The sequence below is a fragment of the Equus przewalskii genome, chromosome 9 (assembly GCF_037783145.1).
Source record: "Equus przewalskii isolate Varuska chromosome 9, EquPr2, whole genome shotgun sequence".
In the NCBI taxonomy this organism is placed as follows: domain Eukaryota; kingdom Metazoa; phylum Chordata; class Mammalia; order Perissodactyla; family Equidae; genus Equus; species Equus przewalskii.
The window spans coordinates 16,595,889-16,617,893 of record NC_091839.1 but is presented as its reverse complement, the minus strand read 5'-3'; the positions used below and the strand labels follow the sequence as shown (position 1 = coordinate 16,617,893).

Here is a 22,005-nt window from a genome sequence, read left to right as displayed (position 1 = left end):
ACCATTTAAACTGAAGATCCAAAGAGGACCCAGATTTAGGAGACATTCTTATCAATCTCAATCCTGCAGAATTTGCCTGTCAGAACTAACACAGGTGAGGCTTCCAAATAAACTGTTGCTGAGGAATAAAAAACGGAACTTTAAGAGAAGCTGCAGGAAGCAATTTCTAATCACCATATAGCCTCTAACCAGACTTCTAGTAAACAGATAGTAACTTTTAATCCCACACTTCCTCCACCCTCTCAATGCTGGAACAAGACGATGCGCTGTGTTCTAACGATCTAAGCCAGCCAGAGAGTTCAGCCTGCATCAACTGAACACCCACCACGTACCACACCCTTGCTTAAGTTCTTTACACGCGTTATCTCATTCTAGATTCACAACAGATCCGTGGGCATTAAGAACGCCATTTTACAGAAGCAGCAGCTGAGTCCTAGAAAAATTTAGTTCCTTGCCCAAGTCGGTTTCGTGTGACCGCAAAGCCCATGCTCTTAGCCATTTCGGTGCACGGCCTTCTCCTATCGTGGGGCAGCAGAAGACACGGATGATACAATATACCACTAAGGGGAAGCTGATGATCTGGAGAACTTCTAAAGGTGACAAAGACCCACTCACATAACAGACCAAGGAGCTTCAAGCAGGAAAAGGGAGGAATGGGGCACTGTGACAGCAACTCTCAAAGAGCTGTAGGACTCGCTCATGGAAAGAGGGCGGGCTGTTCTGTGAGGCTGCAGAGCATCATATTGGGGGAGAGAGGAGGAAGACACAGAGGCAATTTTGGCCAATATAAAGAGAAATTTTAAAAACACCACTCCTCCTGCCGCCCCACCCCCCCCCCCCGCCCCGGAGCTGTTTAAAGAGGAAGGGACTGCTCTGCATCTATTCAAAGCAGAGCTTGCAACCACCCTGCCGTCCTCACTGTCCTGGAGCCTCTGCCATCAGCTGGAAGGTGCAAATGGACAGCTGCCCTTCCCCCCACCTCAAAGAGACCCCGATCTAGTTCCTCCCTCGCTCGAGGTTACAAAGGCGAGAATGGAGTCAGCTTTGGCAAGAGCATCAACTCGCCTTGCTGAACGACATGGATTCATCCTCGCTCTCTAAGATTTACACAAACTCTGGTTTACACGATGTTAAAATACTTCTTCCAATAACTGAAGGCTCTCTAGGGTGTTACAAAATTAGGCAGAGAGTTCCCGCGTGACTGATTCTAACCCTCCCTCGTAAGGAAATCCAAGAGCTGGGCCAGACCACTGAGACGGCCAGCAACACGTCAGGCACCTGAAGGGCTCCCGGGCGCACGTCACACAGAAAGGCTATTCTGCTCGGTGGTCTGCCAGGTGTCTCGTCCCCGGCCAGACACGCATCACTCACGAGGAGCCCCTGGAGCAGCGTCAGCAGCAAGTCCTCGGAGGTGAGAGAGTCACACCCATCCCAACAGCCACCTTCTTTCGGGGGCACTCACTTAGCAAACCAAACTGCAAAAAGCACCCGGCCAGAGGAAGCCGAGCCCGGAGGACAGTCCACACATGTGCGCCTCTAAGTTTAGAGACGGACTGGGTCAAAAATGGAAACTAATAGTCATTAACTGCAAGACACTGTGCCAGGTGCTCTGCACAACCATCTAAAACCTCACAGCCACCCTGCACAGTAAGGATTATCAGTCCTGTTTCACAGATGAGAAAACAGAGGCTCGGAGAGATTCACACGCAGCACTGAGAGTGAGGATTCAGAGGCCCATGATCTATGAAGGCCAAGGCCCCACGTTCTTTCTCAAACTTCAGGAACTACCTCTGTGATGAAACACCACTGACACATACAAAGGACTGAGTCAGCTTCACCTTGTCCTTTTGGATAGTATTTTCCCCCTGAGGAAGATCTGCCCTGAGCTCACATCTGTGCCAGTCTTCCTCTATTCTGTATGTGGGTCACTGCCTCAGCGTGGCCACTCACAAGTGGTGTAGGTCTGCACCTGGGAACCGAGCCTGGGCCACTGAAGTGAAGCACTCCAAACTTAACCACTAGGCCACAGGGGTGACTCCCGGACAGATAATTTTTTAATAAATAACATACTCCATTGTTCTTTACTTCACAGTTTTCTAAAAAACATGCCTGATTCTTAGCCCTCATCCTAACCGCGTGGCAAAGGAGACAAAGAAATGAACCACAAGTTTATGCCAGTGCGGCACGCGGGAGAAACAGTGAGCACAATGTGCCTCTGGCCTCTTGGCTTTTCCGAAACAAGAAAAGAGCATCAAGGAAATTCCCAGCCTTGACAGAGGAGGAAGGGCCCCCTCTGTCAGCTGGAAGATGACGGGGCTCCAGAGCCTGAGGTGCAGGAGGCGCTCAGTCCATTTGCTGAACAAACACGGTCTCCAGTAACGCACAGGGCCACTGTCCCCCTACCCTGCTTCAAGTGTCGCTGAGATGCGGACTGCCTCTGCGGGTCCAGAGGCTTTTCCTGCTCCTGACCTCGTGCTGCTCTCACTAGATGTGAGGAATGAGGCTCAGAAGGTCTTGTTCACACTGAGTACTAGATCACAGATGCCCTTTTAAAAACAGATGAGGGAATCAACCCCCTGTATCATTGTGTGGGCACTGATCAAGGGACGGTCATTTATGTACACAGACAACCGTCCTCCTACTGGGTTACATGCCTAGAACGCAAGAATCTTGGCACCTTTTTTTAACAAATTATCCCTGAGGTCACACAGTAAACTAGCAGCAGAGCTAACACTAGGACCAAAAGCATCTTTTGCCCTCAACGCACTTACAATCTGGTTGGTAGGAGAGACACAGATGCACAGGAAGCAAAGCTGATCGAGATATCAGACACGTGCTCACCAACTGAGCCACAGAGGGAAAGTCTCCCACGGCGAGGATGGCGCGGTCAGCCACCCTTTCTGGATGAAGAACATTCCACCTCCCGTGGGAACAGCAGGTACAGCTATTCAGTGATCCTAAACTGTCAACATCACACATTCTCCCCTGGTCTCCATAAACACCCTTGCACACGGCTAATTACTTATCTAGATTTTAGGGTCAGAAAGTATGGTTGCTAGAGTTGTACCACCTAGCACAGCCTTTTAAATGCCTGGTAATGTATCTGATAAGGGAAATAAAAAACAGAACGCAGGTGGTTGGATTCTCCATTCTGTTTTGGTTTTTTTTAAAGGAGGAATCCCATAGACGGAATGTAGTCTGGAATAGGGACAGCGTCCTCTGAATGGGGACAGTTCTCGCTCTCAAGAGAGCAATAGACACAAGCGAAGCCCTGGAAGGTCACATACATGGTTTGCGATGTTGTGTCGTAGCACGCCCCGGACTGAGTGGAGCCCGTGGGAGCTCAGGACCGAAGGATCCATAAAGCCCGTCAGTACAGGTCCCCAGAGCACTCCCCTGCATTCTGTCTTCAACATCACAGCTTTCCGATGGGCCACGACTCTCTCGTGTTTCCAACACAGCTTCCAAAGGACCTTTTCAATTAAGTCAGTCGCTCACGCCCAAATGTATTCTCGGTTAGCTGGTGCTCCCGCTTCCAGCTCTGAAAAGAATCGAAGCCCAAATTTCAGAGAACACCCGAGGGTGGACTTGCTCTTACCGGCGAAGTCTATCATGAAAGCGCGAGTGCTCAGACCTGGTCTTCAAGCTGGTACCACGTTACACGGCACAGTGAGTACTACGACCTGGTCACTCACCATCCCGGAGCATCTTCGGCTGGGGATGGAACAGGAAGTAGCACGACGTCTCAGCCTTCCTAGCGTCCTTAATCCTCTCACATGATGGGAAAAGAAGGAAAGGCATGTCATCCCCTCACAGGCCCCAAACGAACTGAGATCATAGCCTTTTGCTCCATAAAGGCATGAAGTCTGGCAGATCTGGGTCAAGCCCTGTTGCTCTCTCAGACGGAATGGCCAGTGCGAGAGGGGGCTAAGCGGGGAGAAGGGTCCGCCCGTTCCAGGAAAGCTTTTACAAACATTCCTGCCTGAGCCAACACTCACTGAATGTGGACTTCGCAGAGCTGTGGCTCAGTTTCTACCTGCTTGCCTCCTCTCCAGTACTGGATAAAGGACATTCAGAAGCCCTTTCTCTGTGGAAGGAGAGGTAATTCTTTACTTAAGCTGAAATAATTGGGTCCCTACAAAGACATTTCAGTATCACTCGGTGAAGGAAGAGAACACGTTGGCTCAGCGAAGATCAGAGCAATTCTCTATCCTTTGAAAAGTAGATATGGGCTGCCTATTGTAATTTTTTTTAAAGAACAGGTGTGCTGTGAGCTAAGGCAGATAGTTAAAGATAGTCTATTTTTGTCACCAAAAACACACTTCAGCAGTTCTTCGGGCTTAAAATAAACTGAGAAATGAGTGACAGCAGTTCACAACAATTTCTCAAAGTTCCAGTTGCTATTTCAGCGTCTCCATGCCTTTTTTGTCCTCTGTTCAACTCAACCCTGAAGCTGGGAACAAACAGCACCACGCTGTTCTTAGAGGGCAGTGGGGGAAGCGGATTTTCTTAGATAATAATCCAAGTCCTTTGTCTGAAATGAACAAATTGACTGGACTGATTGAGTGGCCCGAATGTGCGCCTGGCTATCGAAGACTACTCTCTCGGAGACTGCGTTCTAAAAACCCCCTGGAAGCGGAAGTCAGAAGACTGGGGGTCAGGAATCTCGGCTCCCCCACCTAGGAACACGCTAACTCAGGCAAGGTGTTTTCTCTCTCTCAGCCTCGGTTTCCCCATCTCTAAAACAAGGATTTTGAAAGCTATTTCCTTAAGACTGATAAGAGAAATGGGTGACGAACTGATGTGAAAATGCCTGCTACTGTGCCTGGCACACAGCAGGTGTTCAGCGAAGTGGGAAAGCACAGACTCTTTCACACGCCCCCTGAGGCCCTCTGCTGTTCGGCCTGGTTCCCCCTTACTCTCTGCAGTAGCTGCTCCAGGTTTCTCTCAACTCTTTGGACCCGCCAAGTTTTGCAGCTCCAAGTTCCATACTGCTTTCTCAGCAGCTCTCTCCACGAGCCCCCAGCTTCGCTGACTTTGCCTGCCCCCTTTAAGCCGCAGCTTTAGACACTATTTCCCTGCGGAGCTTTCCTGGACGCCCTAGTTGAGGTTAAAACTCCTAACTCCTCAGTACCCCGTCCTCCCCTCTAGTAACCTTCAAAATTGGTCTAAGTGCACATTTAAAGTCCGGCACCCCCGTGTCTGTAAACTGAGCCCAACACAGCTGCCACACGTACAGCACTTAGCACAGCGCCAGGTACACAGCAAGTGCTCACTAAATGCCCATGCCTTGAATGTTTCCCGTCTAAAAGAATGAACGAGCATGTGCTTCGGAGCAGAAGTACTTCTTTTAAAAAATAAAATTCTTTCCAGAATCAGAAAACCCAAGGTCAAGTTGGCACCCTCACCCCATTCTGAAGACCCAGGTGTTTAGGTGGCCTCAGGCTCACCGAGGAGGACGAGCCTTTTCGGAAGCACACACTGAGAGTCCTTCCTGAGCAGGTTACAAAGAGCTCATATTTCATACCATTCAGCCTGTCTGTCAAAATGCAACAGCCCTCCCTGGGGAGCGAGCGGTCCAGTTCCCCAGCTGGTTTTTATTCACACTGGAAACTTTAACTCCGTTCTCGGCCTCACAAAGTGAGAGCTGTGTCCACACAAAGCCACAACAACCAGCCAATTCACTGAATCCAGTGAAATAAGCCAATTCACTGGGGGGGACACAAACTGTCAAACTGGTTACTTGGTGCCTTATAGACCAAACAATGCGTGATTGAATTGGTTTGCGTTTCAATAGGTTGTCTTGTCATGTGGTAGCTACAGTGTGTGAAAGATTTTCTTTATCATTCTGTGTTGTGTCTTTTTTTTTTTACACAAAAATAAGAGCATATCAGATAGAAGAGTAAACAGCCAATAATGTCCTCTCTTTAAATCCGTGGTCAGACGCACTACACTCGGCAATTCGAGCTTGCCCGAGAGGCGCATTTTGTAGAGCAAGGCACCCAGCCTGTTTTTTGGCTTTAAAATAAGACCCTGTCGGTCCTGATCTCATCTTTGCAAACGCATGGCACTGGGAGACAGAGACCATGCGCAACAACTCCTTACAGACAAAGCGCCTATTCACGGGCCCGCTGAAGTGCAATCGTAGATTTCCAGCCTCATTCAGCGGAGCGCGGCAGGCTCCCACCATGAGGGTGGGCTGCTAACGGCTCAGCGGGGAAACGACCCAGAGGAGAGCGAGCTGTACAGCCCGCACTTCCACCCGCAGAACGAGAGCAAGCCCCCCACACCCACTCCCATTTACAGTAAGGAGCTAATCCAGCAAATGAGCCGAGGGTGCCCAGCAATCCCTCTTTCTCCACATCACACCGGCATCCAGAGCACAGCTTTGTCGTCGTTAGGGCTGTTGCTAGGGTAAGTGCTGAGAAAGCAGCTCAGTACCACACCGGGTTAACACTCACACAAAAGGGAGGGACAATGTTGGTCCCTCAACCTCTTGCTAGACCAGACCAGTTTTCTGCTTTCCTCGACTACGACGTGCATGTTTTCTCACTTTCGAGCCTTTCCTCACCTCAGACCACTTCTCCAGTTCTACTGAGCCCTCAAGGTCTAGTTAAATAATAATAATGATAGCTAACACTTATCCAGCATGCAGTAAGCTCAGTGTTTTACATGCAAAATCTTAACTCCATTTCTCACAATTGAATGAGGAAGGCATGAGGACAGGGCTACTACAGTCTCCCTCTGGCCAAAGGGACACGGAGAGGTGAACTGCGGGCCCAAAGTCCCAGGCAGGAGGTGGCAGGGCTGGGACTTGACTTTGGGTCCCTAATTCCCAGAGCCTGACCCCCTCCTTAACTGCCCCCAACGTGGGATTTCTGCTCTGCCCTACACAGCCCCCTGGGCAGACACTTATTGTCAGGAGCTGTGCAGGGCTGGCGAGAAGCGTCTGTGCCGCCTCCCCAGTGGTGTGTGGCATGCAGCAGGCACTAAGTGCGCTTTCCATTACCAACTGGCTCCCCCCGCACTTCAAATAAACACTGTATTGCTTTGTCATGCCAATAAAAATCAAAAGCCAAATTCCCCACATAGGGGCTGGTTTGGCATTCCCTGCTGCATGGCATCTCGCTCTTCCAGTAAAACAAGTGTCAGTCCGTGTTCTCAGGGCAGCAGTTTAACAGAGGTCTGCCCCAGCCGGGAGGCGAACGAAGGCTGTGCTCATCTTTGCAGCATGAGGATGACAAAGCAGCTACCTCAACTCAAAGCCCCATCTTGCAGGGCAGGAAAAGACAACCCCACCTTTACGCACTCCTCTCAAAGGGCACTCCCGAGCTGACTTCTGGCACGCTACTGCTCTTGGGCCAGAGGTATCACCTTTGTTTGACTTGCAGGGTGTGGCCCCGTAACTGGGACAGACGGAAGCCGAGCCCTCCCTGCGTGCTGACCTGGTGGCCTTGGGTAAGGAGGCTCCGGGTTAGCGAGTGCCATGACCAGCAGGGCCAGCGCTCTCCCAGGCTCACGGCAACCAGCTCTTTTCTGCCGAGCCCACAACGTGTGTTCTGTAAAGCATGGCTTGTTTGAGAATGTGTTTTAAAAGCACTATTTTCAACAAGTATTAAAATGCAGCTGGAAGTCAGAAAAATTGTTATAATTCACAGTGTGCTTACTGTGCCGCCCTCTCAATTCCCAGGTGTGCAAACACCCCAAATCAGAAGACTGCCAGCATTCAGGGAAGCTCTGAGGCAGCCGTCTGCTTGGGGAGCGGAGGACGGAGAAAGAAAGTCACAGCGTTCAAAGCGTTGGATGTCGGGATCGCGCCACAGGAGAGCCTCGGGGAACACTGGGAGGGGGGCGAGGCTCCTGTCTGGCTTCCTGAACAGAACTGGGCCTGCCTACTCCAACCGTCAGAGAACGAGACACCAAAGGCAGATGAAGAAATCCAAGTGGAAAAGCAAACTGAGGGGAAACCAAGCCGGAGAAGATGCCCATGATATTTATTAACATTCAGCTCAGAGGGGAGGGGAAAACGATACCGTCCTGCCCTTTCCAAAACTGCATGGCTAAGAACATTCTGGAAGCTCCAGTGGATGGTGACCGGGGATCACGCTATGCTATCAGGGCACCAACGTGAATACATTTTCTTTGTGAGGGCCACGGCACCATGTTCCTCCGTCTCCAAGGGCCCTCTTAGCTACTAAGAGCCGCAGCACTGGCATCAAGGTGCTATCTGACAACAGATGTCAGCTCCCCAAACAGCCTGAGCTCCAGATCCTTTTGATTGGGTCCGTCTCGCAATAACACAAGCTTTTGGCAACCTCTCTTCCAAAGTCCCCTGAAATACTTTCAGACAAGCAACTTTACTTTCTGCCATTTCATGGTAGGCAGAGGAGCGAAAGAACTCAGCACAGAGAAATTACTCTGTGTATCACAACGCTGACCAGGGGCTGGCATGTGACACAGCTCCATGGTGGCATCTCACCGCCGTGTCTTTCTCTGAAAAACAAATAGCATTTCCCCCCACTCTAAAGGGGGGAAAAAGAAAAAGTCGGGAAATCTCTTCTCTCTCTCAAAGCCTAGGCCCGAGGGGACAGGGTGCTCTGCCCTGCACGCTGCAATCCTCAGAAGACAGAGAGACTTCCTCTGCTGCTGCACGCGGGACTGCGGCCTCGACAGCTGACAGCAGGCCTGACACTCATGATCCATCCGGTCAGCTTTTTTCCTCCTCTCCCGCTCCCTGCCCCAACCGCGGTCCCTAAGCTAATCTGAGGCTCTCACGGATATGGCAGCGACTCACTTCCAGCACAGAGCTGGAGGGCGCTCCAACTTTACAAACATGACACAGATTCCTAACTCACAGTGGCAAGCTTCTTTCTCATTTACGTACCTGAAGACCCTTCACTGATTCGTGTGTACAAATGAAATCATCACCCGATCTTTCCTAACCCAAGATGCAGCAGCCCGTCTGGCTCAGCAAAGGGCAGAGGGAGCAATGAGGAGGTGTATGGATGAGATGTGTGTCCAGCAGGTAGTGACGGGGGCAGGCAATTTTGGATTCTGGTGTTTCAGTGAAGGAAGAGGCAGCATAACGTCACCAGCTTGGCTACCTGTCAGGTCGCTGACAGCTTCTACCCTCATTTTGGTAATTACCTAACTATTGCTTTGGACAAAGACAACTCAGGCCATCTGTCCAAGGTCCTTACTACTTCAGAGCCGCCAGTAGTAGCTGTCTGAGACCCTGTTTATCTTTCTAAGCTAAGTCAGACAAGGAGTAAACATACACACACACATGGCAGTTTTTCTACCAGAATAAGTTATCCTTGAACACCACCGTCCTCATCAGTCAGCTCTCGCCGAGACACTGTGCACGCCACTCCTATGACTCACTCCTAACCCGGCCTCTTACCTTAGTGTTCCTTCTCAAACTGCGGAGAATATTCCTCCTCCTCGGGTCCTCGTCTGTTTCATAGGGAATGACGGCATTGTCCCCTTTATAACCTTGGGATGCCTGATCCTCCTCCTTCTTCCGGATGGGCCCCAGCTCATCATTGCTCCCGACGCTGAAGCTGGTTCGGTAACTGGCGAACCTCCCCAGCCGGCTGCATCTCGTCCTGTACAGCACGGGCTTGCTCACGATGGACACCTTGCGGCCTCGCTCCAGGGAGCTGGTGTCCATTTCACTGTCGGAACCATTCCCGCTGCCGTTGGACTGGGCTTTGTTGATATTCCGAATGGTGATGATTTTGCCTTGGGTGCTGTCATGGGGCACTGAGTATATGTTCTCTTCTTCGTTCCTTGGCTTGACCACAGCATCCATGGGTTCGGCGTAATCAGAAGGATCAAACCCATCCGGAGGTAGCCAGGTGCTAGAAGACACAGACTTCCTCTGTCCATCTCGGTGGCCCTGGTCTAAGTAGGCCAGATCCCCCTTTGTAATTTCAAAGTGGACGGGAGGCTTTGGTTTGACGGGTGGAGGTACTTTGTTGTTCAGTTTGCTCTCGAAGTTGCTCATGATGAAAGACAGCCCGTCGTTGCCCTCCAGTTCCATGGAGAGCTTAGAGTGGTCTTTGGACAGAGAGGGCAGCGATGCGTCTTCCCGAAACAGGCTGTAAGAAGGGGGCTCGATGTCCTCTTCGGAATCCTGCAGGTTGGAGTTGCAGAGCGGCGAGCCCGCCCGCGGGGAGTTGAACACCTCTTCCGTGGTGCTGCAGGCCTCGGCAGCGTTATCATACATGTGAGTGGCTTCGATGATGTTCTTTTTGTCCACCACATCTTTAAAGAACGGGTGGAAGATGTCGAGCTTATGCTGGGGTTGGCTGCAGGGGATGCTTGTGAACCTTCCGTCAATTTCTTGAGCAATCTCCTCCCCCTCGGTCAGCTGTTCCCGACTTAAGTCATTATCCAGGACATCGATAGCGCCGTCAGTGAGTGCGACCAGCTGAATGGGGATAATATCCTGCACTTCACAGAGAAAGGCACGTAACATAGCCAAGGAGGCCTTACGTTTGGCTGAATAAAAAACAATGTACCCATGGACCAACCGGCTCTTTCTGATGCTAAACGAGGAATGGTACGAAAGAAGAGACAGTTCGATGCGCTTCTTGTGTGGTCCGATTGGCAGTTCAAGTAAAACAGAATTGCTGCTTCCACAATGGGAAGACTTGCAGGTTTGGGACTGAAGGACAGGAAGGAGCATGTCATCTGCACTAAAAGGATCTCCACACATCAGACACATGACAATCCGCAGGTCGGCGTCAGCCAGGTCTTTGATGCTGGCGGTAGAAGTGACCAGGTTTAAGTTGCGCTTGGAGTCCAGGAGTCCTTTGAGAACTTGACTGATTTGCTTTTCGTTAATGTTGCGCCCATAACCGATGCCGGCAGCAGCAGGGTCGACAAAGACACACTGCAGTTTGCTGGCAATCTGCTGGCCTTGCTGTATTAAGCTGTGCAGGGTCTCTCCGCTGGTGTCTCCTCTCTTGTTAACCAAAATTAACGTCAGGGGGAGATGGACTAAATGATTATCTCGCCTGCCAAGAGTGGACTCTCTACTCTTCTCTATACTCTCCACCACGTAGGAGAGGGACTCCTTTGAATTGTAAAGGCAGAGACAGCCATGGGGCTGAAACGTTGGCGTCTGGAAAGAGTTCACAGGCAGCCTGACATTCCCCTCTATGGGCCTCAGGGAAAGCTCATACATTTTACCGTCTATCACATACTTGTCATCATTTGTACAAAGAGCTCGAATCTCATTGGCCAACTCGCGCGCGAGGCCGTCTTTGCCCAAGATAACCAAGTTGATCCTATCAATGTTGGGGTCAGAGAGCGAGTTCTTCTGATTCCGGTCAGACGGTCGGATAAAGCGAGAAGTGACCAAGTGCTCAATCTTCGCGTCCACACACGCGGGGCAGCTGGGGCACGTCTCCTTCGTGGGGTGGTACACGAAATGGATGTGCTTCAGAATAAGGGCGTCGCGCTCCGCCTGGAGCTTCTGCAGCGCTTTAAATCGCTGTTCCTCCCCCAGAACATCCTGAATGACACCCATCTTCTCCTTGCTGGGCTTCGCATCCAGCTCCAGCTCATAAAACAATTCCGAATACTCCAAAAGCAGCTCCTGAAACTCTTCCTTCGCTTTCTCTATAATTTGCTTTTGGTGTTTGCTGTAAATCTCCATGTACACAGGTTCTTCCAGCCACTGGTAGAAATCTTCATTCATTATAAAGCTCCGGGCCTCTTCCCAAGGCTTCCCAGGAGTTATGAAAGGAGAGGTCTCCAGGTTTTCTTTAAACGCCCTCCTCATCTCAGCCCTCTTCCTCTCGTTCCGTAGCTTCTCTAAGTGGGCTTCGTACAGCTGCTCAGCAGGGACGGTATCCATTAAGTCAAAGGGGATCCGCTCGTTCTCCATGTTGTCAATGTGGCTGGTGGCATCCCACGGCGTCTCTTCAAGCACGACGAACCACTTCAAGAACTCCGGCTTGGTCTCCAAGAGCTTTTTGGCTTTTATGCAGCTCAGGTGGTCTATCTCCTCTAGATTGGGTATGAGAGCTTCAAAAGCAAGCGGCAGGGCTGCCAGGTACAGCTTTCTCCGGCGCTCTATATGCTCGTGCTTGAGGCGGTGGATGTGCTGGAGAAAGAGCTTCTTGGCTTTCTGAGTCCCTTCCAGGTAGACATAGTCCTGGTACTCGGGCGAGGCCTGCATCTTTCGGCTGACACTGAGCCAGTTCTCATTGTGGTTCTTCACGATGCGACTCACCAGCCACTCATACTTGTCTTTTGCAGTGGCTATCTGCTGGCTCTGCTGCTTGAGAGCTTCAAAGTAAGGGATGATTTTTGTCTTTCCCCGACTTTTATCAATGAGTTGCACTAAGGTGCTAAAAGCCAAGTCCACGTTCACGTTGGATCTTGCTGAGGTCTCCACAACCTGGAGGTTCTTCTTGCTTAAGGCAAAAGTATGTGCATCTCTAATGTACCGCTCAACACCCTCATCACACTTGGTCAGGACCACCACTATGGGCTTTTTCGTTTTTGCAAGCTGATTGTAGAGATTGGAGACAAACTTGAGCTGATCATCAAAGTTCCTATTCATGCCCCTGCTAACGTCAATACCCAGAAGAAAACCATCAATCAGCAGCTTTCCATCCGGCATTTGCTTCTGCTCGAAGTCCTGCTCCAGCCCCAGCTGATCAGTGCAGAAGTACATGAGCTTCTCCGCTGAGGCGAGCTTGGTCGCAGCAGCTCTCTTGATATAGGGCTGCAGGGCCGTGCTTCGATGAGGTTGAAAAGTCTGATCATCGATGAACTCCGTCTGCTCCACAATGTGCATCTTACATTCCACACAATCCTCCAGGGAACGGCTAACTTCTCCCCAGTAGAGAAAGTGGTCATTATTGACCACTCGCCCGCCGAAGTCGCTGGTGCTGAGCACCGAGGTGTGGTCCAAGTGAAACTCGTCGGCGCTCGGGCGCACGAAGCGGTTGCACAGACAAGACTTCCCAACGCCACACTGGCCCTTCTCCTTCTCGGTCCCGGACAATCCCACCACACTGATGTTGTAGGTGGGAATGCGGACATCTTGCTTTCTTGCCATCATCATCGTCGACACATCCTGCCACTATCAGCCACTTCCAAGATCAGATTAGTGTTTTCCAGTGGACCCAATGGCTTCCCAACATTATCAGTGGGGGCCGGCTGCCCATGCAGCAAAATTGTGAGGTCCCGTAGTGCCTGTATACCAGGACGAGGTCAGTTTTTACCACTTCTCATCGCCAAATAGCCAACATTTCTTCCTAGATGGGAGGGAAAAAAGAAAACCCATCAGCATCATAATTTTGGAACCCAATATTAATCACTGAACTATAGCAAAAGTCAATTTTCTTATTCAATAAAAACTGAGAGTCAACATCGAATGTGAAAGGCCTTATGCTGAGTGAAGTTCTAAGAGCGCATAAGACCGACAGCTCTGTACCCCCAGAGGCACAACATCTAACGGAGGAAGACACATGAGGAAGCACACTGCAGTGTGCTAAGTGCGAAAACAAGGGTTTGAGGGCTCCCTGGGAAAATGGCTGATTCCAGGACTAGCGCAGGGATGGTACGAGATGAGCCTGGAACATCTTGTTTTGCAAGAAAGGAAGGAAGTGTTCGGAAAAATGACAGGACATCTCATCTCCCAAGGACACAGGAGCCAGCCTGCAGGGGCTCCCACTGGTCAGATCCGGGACACCTGAAGCACCACAATGATTAAGGACAGTCATGAATTCTAAGTCACTGCCAAAGAACCGGAGTTCATGCTACTGGATCAGACAAGAAGCATCACTTGATGCTAAATGCAGGGGAAATTTTGATCAGGAGCAGGATATGTGCCTGGAATCGAGGTGTCTCCTGATAGAGCTTATTAGTTGCAAAGGGAAGGGATGCCCTCTCCCCAACTAATTCTACAGTGGAGAAATCGGGCAACACTCTGCCTGGGCGATGAAACTCATCACCACCGGAGGGCCAGAAAGACCTCCCGGGCCTCCAGATGGGAGCCCCCGGAAGCACACAACAGCACTATGCAGCGTGACAGCCTAGAACGCAGGGCCTCAACCTAGCACAAGGAAACAGCAGACAGACACAAAACGAGCACGAGTCTATTAAGAAGGGGGCTTGGGGGACTCCGTACTTTAAAAAAAAAAATCACTGTCATAATAGACAAAGAATGGCTATGTAAATATTCCAGACTAAAGGAGGCTAAAGAGACGTCATAACTAAATGCAATTATCTGAGCCTAGACTGAATTCTGTGCCAGAGCGGGGGGGGGGGGGGGGGGCAGGAGGGGGCCTAAACGGGACATTATCACATCAATTAACACCACTGGACTATGAACAGAATACCAGATCAAAGTATTTTGTTAATGTGAATTTATGAAGTTGATACCTATCACGTGAGAGAATAGCCCTAGTCTTAGGAAATACACACTGAAGTATTTTGAGGAAGATCATAATGTACACGACTAGTCCAGAAAAAAAAATTATACATATTGGGAAATAATAAGAATGCAAATGAGGCAAAATGTTAACAATAGGTGAATCTAGGTCAAGTGCACAGACTATTCCTTTGTCCTATTTTAATTTTTGTGACTTTCTATAAGTTTGTAATTATTTCCCAATAAAAAGTTTTTTTAAAGGGTGCGAATATGGAGTGGTTTCCCTGACAGGAACACAGGCTCTGTCTGTGAGGGTAAGGCCCACCCTGTCTGGTTCTCTTCTGTGTCCTCAAGCCTAGGACACAGGGCTTCACACAAATCTTTCCTGACGGGGTGAATAAATGGATGACTCTTAGAGCACATTAAAGAGTCCCCAAACCCAGCCTTTTAGATTTAGGAAAGCCTTTCTGAAGGAACTGCCGTCTCAGGTGAGACCTGCAGTGGAGACAGTGAAACGTGCAGACCCCTCTCTCCCCAGGGAAAGCACGGCCCCCGGGGAACCAGCTGGAGGAAAGTGCGCACGGGGAGGAGAGGGGCAAGAGGCGTCAGCACGCGGGCAGGGCCCTGCTTAACCACGTTCAGCGCTGGGACTCCTTCCCTCCTGAAGGCTGTGGGAAACCACAGAAGGTGGCTGCCGAGTGGCACTTTAAAGGACCTAAAGTTTGAATCGCTGAAGCAATGAAACGTTACGACGTCTTACAAAGTCTTCGGCAACTTTCCAGCTGAAATAAGGAAAGTATGGAGTCTTTGCCTCTACATAAATGGTCTTCTGGCTACCGTTGTTTACACGGCACTGCCGTCTGCGCGCGCGTACACACGACTGCACAACTGCTGAGCCTGGGGCCAAAGGAACAGTCTCCTGAAATACTCCCGAAGAGGAGAATCTAAAATACGTGAACGGAGCAATTTTGCTCTGATTTCACTTATGCCTGGTAGGAACCGGCATTTCCACAACCTTAATATGTCATCGTGGCCCGTCTCACAAGAAACGCCACAGGAAGTCAGCCCACCACCCGTTACGCTGACTGAGATGAGGGCAGAACGCAGAGGGAAGCACAGCTCTCCCCTATGATAACCTCAGAAGGTCACAGGCCTTTCCCAAACATCCATATCTTCCTTTGATAACCCAGAAAGCCAAACCCTCTACGGAAACAAAGACTGGTATGCAAAAATTGTTTGACCATTTTCAAAAGAGAAATCGGGATGATTGTCAGCAACGACTCCAGACAACCTAAGGGCTCACGGCCAGGGAGGGAGCTCGGCCTCCAGCTTACCCAGGGGACACAGGGGGACTGCTCCCCAAGCAAAACCGTAAGATGCTTCTGAATATCTAAAGCGTGTTTACACACGTAAGAGGTGAGATACCTGCAAAGGGAAGCTCTGTACCAAAGCCAAGTGCTCTTGCACGCTGCTCTGTAGCACACGTCTACGATGGTGTGTCCGTCCCTGAGGAGGCCAGAGTTGAACAGAGCCGCAGGGAGGAGGGGTGAGGAAGTCGAGGTGCTCCCAGGACAGAGCCCTCCCTAGCCATCCTCATCCCGGAGCCTGGCAGGACTCAAAGCCACCACTCAACCAATCGTGAAATGCAATTTGGCAATGTGACGCCTACTTCAAGTGACCGCTGCCTGCGCCGGCCATCACCCCACTTCTCTGTACGGTGGGTCCAACGATCTCTCTCCACAGAGATCGCAGGAAGCCAAAACACTAACCTGCTCTTAACCCTCGAGAACTAAAGACTGCCACTCCATTCTGAACTAAACTCAAATGTACTCCCCATTCGACAGCTCGCTGCAGTGCGGTTTGTAAATGGCGTGGCATCCTATTCAGTCCACTCACGTCAGAGTCTCGGTCACCTGAAGGACGCTAAGGAGAGAAAGCAACACTCAGCTCTCAAGAACACAGCAACGGGGGCTGGCCCGGTGGCCGAGTGGTTAAGTTTGCCCACTCCGCTGCAGGCGGCCCAGTGTTTCGTTGGTTCGAATCCTGGGCGCAGACATGGCACCGCTCATCAAACCACGCTGAGGCGGCGTCCCACATGCCACAACTAGAAGGACCCACAACGAAGAATATACAACTATGTACCGGGGGGCTTTGGGGAGAAAAAGGAAAAAATAAAATCTTTAAAAAAAAAAAAAGAACACAACAACAGACATTCAAAGCCAATGCCTCGAACCGACTAAATTAAACAGCTAGGAAGACGAGCACTGGCAGGCACGGGAGGGGCTGATTCTCGGACACCTGGAGACCTCCATTGCTAGAAACCTAACAGGCTCCCTGGAATAAGCACGCTCGCTTACACGTCTGTCTCTGATGTCTGGATAATACAGTTCTGCTAGTTCCTCAACTGGACTGAATTACACGGTAAACAAAGACTGTTCGAAATCTAAAAACGTCTCCAACACTTGCTTTAAAGGAAATAAGCTTAAGTGCTTGATCACAAACACGTTGGACTTTTCTAAGAGGTGGGTAAAAAAAACTAGCTGAGTCACTAAATTGAATGATCTGAAGGCCACAAAGAACCAGAAAGTAGAAGACAGGGCATGTCCAAGACTTTGCAATATCTTTAGTTCAAATCTGATGGAACCAGCACTCTGAGTGGGCAACTCAGCTAATCACACAGCAAAATCTGAATTTCCATTCTAAGAATTGGCCAATACTACTCCTTTGAAAACAGAAAAGTTAGAGAAAAGAGGGGAAAAAGTATTCCTTAAAATAGTCAACTCCTTTTATCCTTGAGCTTTACAGAGCTACCTGTATTAAAAAAGAAAAACACAGAACCTAACATTTAGTTAGTTGTGCAGAGTAAGTCAACTACTTCAGAAAGGCAAACCCTTCAGGAGTATTTTCAATGCTCTGCCTGAAACATATGGTGTACCAAAACACAACGCAAACACCTGAGCGCTTGTTTGGAACCTGTCACCAGGCTTCCGGAGTTGTTTGCGTGACCTGTTTACCAAGACACCAGCTCCCCACAGGAGCGCCACAACTGGAAGGCAGGAGGAGGGCGTTTTCTGTTTAACAGCTCCACGGGACACCCAGGGCAAGAAGTGGTGACGTGCCCAAGATGGTGCACATTTCACAGGACACAGAAACGCCCCTGTGACCCAGCATTACTATGACTGCTCGAGTTCAGGGTCAACAGCTTCGCCCTCCCATCCCGCAGCCTCGAGCCACGCCCCCAGCAGGAAATGGCTCTGGACTGTGGGATCTGGAATGCCCTGTAGACACAAATGTCACCATTATCATAACCAAAACTACCATCTCTACCTATGAGAATAGCCAAGCAATTCTGAAAATGCATTTAGTTTCAAACAACCATATACAGAACACCACCCAACCAATAATATTATATCATATAATCATAGAACAAGAAAATAATTTCATAGGGAGCTGCTAGCAAAGGAAGTAAAATACTTGCTAACATAATTTGTCTTAACCTCAGTAGGAGAAAGGAATGGCAATAAGCACGGTAACTGACGGAACGCACAGAGCATTTTCTAAGCCTCCTTGATACTGCGTACTTCTCCCCACCTTGCGTTTCTGAACGGGTTTTCAAAGCTATGACACACACGAGCAGCTGGTGGGAATGCCGCGCTCTCAGGAGGCACACGATCAGACTCACAGCTGCAGGGGGAAAGGACGGGCACAGGCCGGGAGGGAACTGGGAACATTCTCCCTGTAAGAGAGACTCCCACAGGAGAATTCCCTAGAGGAATTCACTTTCTAAATGAGCCAGGAAAGATGGGATAAAACAGCCCCAGTAAGAAGAGGACGCTTCTCTGTGGTCTACTGAACCACTGAATTTAAACGAAATATTCTTTAAAAATCCAACGTTTCCATTTTCATATTAATAAATGTTAAAGTATATGTTCTTAAGGTGTTTGTTTTTCCTTTAAAAACTTTAGACAAATCAGAGAAGAAAAGTTGGAAGTGAAGTCCAAGGTCCTTATCCGTCCAATTCATTCACCTGGGAAATCCCGATGACTTTACAGAACCTTAGTCACGTGCACACAGGACACGCCGGGCACTTGGCTGTGGGAGGAACTGATGCAGGATGAGTCCTCACTTCCTCTGCGCGATTCTGGTGGAATGTGCAGCAATACGGCCCTGATTCTGCTCATCTCTACCGCACGAGAAGAGTCTGAGGAAACGAGCGTGTCAAACTCAGCAAGCACAACACAGCGCTTCTCGCGCCAGAGAGAGAGAGAGGCAGGGACCTGATGGCCCAGCCACAGAGCAACGGACCTCTCTCCTTCCTTCATAGCCTCTCAGAGGAGCTAGCCATTTTGGCACTACTCTAGTCTCTAATCTTTACAACTGAGAACTGACCTGTCCATCAACCAAATCAAATATGTATTTATAGAGCTAAGACAACGTAATGAAACAGGAAAAAATAGGGCTCTGTCCTTGCTGATGACAATCTTAATTTATTTGAGACAATATTTTTACTTAAAAAATAACTAAGCCACAGGACAATAAATGGCATAGACCATTACCCGGGATCGAGAGAAAGGAAGAGGAGACCATTTAGATCTGGGGAGGCTGGGGAAGGGGTAGAGCGGAATTAAATTCAAATTGGTTCATAAAAGACCGGCAGGGTTTGGAGAGATGGCCCAGGCATTCCAAAGACGTGAAAGGGTATGAACAATGGAGACCAAAATGGAAAAGCACCAGCTGCGTGTGGGGACGGACTGACTGGACCAGAATTCCCACGCATGCGAGGTGGAATACAAGAAGGGCAGCTGGGCCCAGACTATGAATACAGGGCATTCTTACCTGTGAGGATCTCAGAGGAACGGAATCTCTTATCCCACCATCGTTATTCACTGGTTATAACACTGCCGCTTCAACTCCTTAGCCACCAAACTGACTAAGGAGTTGATCATTTTACACAAAAGAAAGCTCTATTTGATTGTGGCAATTATATTTCTACCTATCAGTCCAATGCAAATTCAAATAATAAATGGGGAAGGGGGCAGAAAACCGTGCATTTACAAAGGAAGCAAAGAGCAAACATTTGTCCAGGACGTTCCCGCTGGTTGCTCCCACTAGTACAGGCTCCACACACCTCCTCCTGTTCAGTGTAGGAGGGAGGAGTCCCTCAGATCACGGAATATCACTATGTCCCCAGGCTCGGGGGACAGGAAATCTCTGAAATGGGTCATCTGGATCTTTGGAAAGACTGAGGTAAGTGTTTAACCATCTGGTCTTGAAACATGTTCTCTCCTGCAACAGGCAGGCTATTCTTGGACCCCGGCTCTGCGTCTGCACTCAGCTTTCACCGTGCCCTCTGCAAACTCCATGGGCGGCGCTCTCCAGAGCCCAGTGAGGACAACAGGGGCATCAAAGACAGTGTGTGAGGGCTGATACCTCAGATGTCTGATTTGAAAATAACCTGGCCTCAAGTTAATTTTTAAAAGAGCAGTTATGAAAGATTCTGTGCCGTCCCATCTATAATTTTCGCAAATGTCCCTTCCTGTTCCTCTCGACTCCTTTTTTCCCCAAGCCCTGGTGAAGGGACCTCTGAATTCCCGGGTAGGAAAGACAGAACTATGCTGCTGTTCCACCATCCTAGGTGGCCCATCTGTCACCCTGACAAGTTCTCGCACTTTGAGGAGGGCAGAACTCCACAAGCCAGTCCCACAGAAACCAAATTTCTAAGCCGAGTTATCCACAGGATGAGATCGAATTCCCCGTGATGGATGAAGGGGCCGCTTCCAGCAGAGGCACTGCCTTAAACTCCTCCTCAGCCGCTTTCCGCCAGGCAGCTCTGGACTTCTGACCAAGCCAGCGGATCACAACAACTCGAGACCAAGCAGACCAAGGGCTGAGCACTCTTCTCACTGACGCAGCCCCATTCCCTGGGTTACCTATCCAAAGAAAGCGACGACAAAACAGGATTTCTGATAAGCTATAAAAATACTCAGTGCCAAAGGAGAGACACAAACACGCCCGAGTCTCACCTGTCAATCTCCTGGTTCAGACCAGTTTTACAGTGATTTCTGAAATGGTAAAGAAAACCCACACAATGATTCAAGCAGTTGCTTCTGAGCACTTAGGATCTATTCAGATTTTTTTTAACTTCTCAGTAGAAAAGAGGTTATTTTTGAAAGAGCGTTCTCCATCAAATTTCTCTGAATATGGAGGAAGAGTGGAGGTACCATCCAGGCAAAAGTGCCGCGCAAACAGACACCAGTGCTGAAGAAACAGGCATATCTGTCAATTGGGAAAAACAGGTGAGCTTATTTCCAAGTCCAACAGTAAGCCTTGCCATTCTATTCCCCTGATGGCATCTGAGGCGACAGGAGAATTTCAGCCCGTCACTTCTAATTGTTCCTCACTACTCGTTTGCATTCTTCTATAAATTGCCAGTTCTAAAACAGGCTACCGCAAGTAATAAAAGCCATCCCACATGCACAAACTTTTAAGAACAGAACGGCTGGCTTTATCTTATTTAAAGCACCTGTACTGAAGATAAGACCAGTGGTCACACGGAAACAGAATAAACAGAGCCAACTTCTAAATCCAGCAAATTTTAGTAGGGAACAATCTGTATCCATAGATTAAAGAACTAATTTAGGACTCACACGAGCAAAATCAATACTCATACTCCTCTCTTCCCTTTTCTGGCCTCCACAATTACTCACATACTTGTCTTGTTTCAAATGAAGTTACAAACTGAGGTCTGAGAGCGATGAAACAGTGACAGAAGACAGAACCCGGGCAGGGGCCCGAAATCCCCAAAATTGTGCTCTAGGCTCAATTAACCATATTTGAAAATCTTTTAAATCGAGGAGTTTATCTCTGTCTTCTTCAAGAGATGAATATATGAGTTAATATGTTTAAAACTGGATTTTTCTGAATGAAAAAATGATATATGCATGCACTATTAAAAGTTGATATGAAAAATACTATTTCTTATTCAAATATTTATCACCTCAGTGTTTGAAAGGCACATTTCAGGTTCCTACTCTGAGGCCAGGAGAGGAGACATGATAGAAAAGGACACAGTCCTCTATTCCTTGATGGGTTGGTTACACAGGTATTCGCTTCTCAACTGTTCATACGTACATGTTTTATACTCTTTTCTCTATAGTTGTTTAAAAGGGGACAATTCAGAGAAATGAGGAAACGCAAGTTCACAGAGCTAGCAAGTCGAGCTGGGCCGTGAGCCTGGCCTCTCTCAAGCACTGCGGTCCGTGTCCCCTTCTACTCTAGGCCTCTGCTGGGGTCCTGGCGAACAGGTGACCCTTATCCCCGAGGCAGCAAGCAAGAGGAAATGCTGAGGGGCAGGAACCTGGAGGGCCCGGGTGGCAACGACGGTTCCTCAGGGCCACGGGGAAGGCTGAACAGGTGGCACATGAGACCTTCCAGCCTTAAAACAGAGCAACTCAATTTGACCTGTTTTATATGGTGGGAGCCCACAGAAAAAGAAATTTTCTTAAGTTCTATCGTTTTTTTAAAAAGCTCAAAAAACTTCACAGTTCGAAAAGCCATTTAACAATCAGACATTTGGCGGTCTCAATTCCAAGATTTTGCCCAGAGCT

At 49.2% G+C, this 22,005-nt stretch overlaps 1 protein-coding gene across 3 annotated transcripts in view; it reads right to left on the bottom strand.

Moving 5' to 3' along the window:
* Positions 1 to 22,005, bottom strand: part of ARHGAP35 (Rho GTPase activating protein 35) — a 111,059-nt gene that overhangs the window by 59,187 nt on the left and 29,867 nt on the right. For all 3 annotated transcript variants that reach the window (XM_070633056.1, XM_070633057.1, XM_070633058.1), the window contains exon 2: positions 9,404 to 13,280. In XM_070633056.1, coding sequence (XP_070489157.1) covers positions 9,404 to 13,087 — 3,684 coding nt within the window. In that variant the 5' untranslated portion in view covers positions 13,088 to 13,280. The remainder of the gene's footprint in view (positions 1 to 9,403; positions 13,281 to 22,005) is intronic.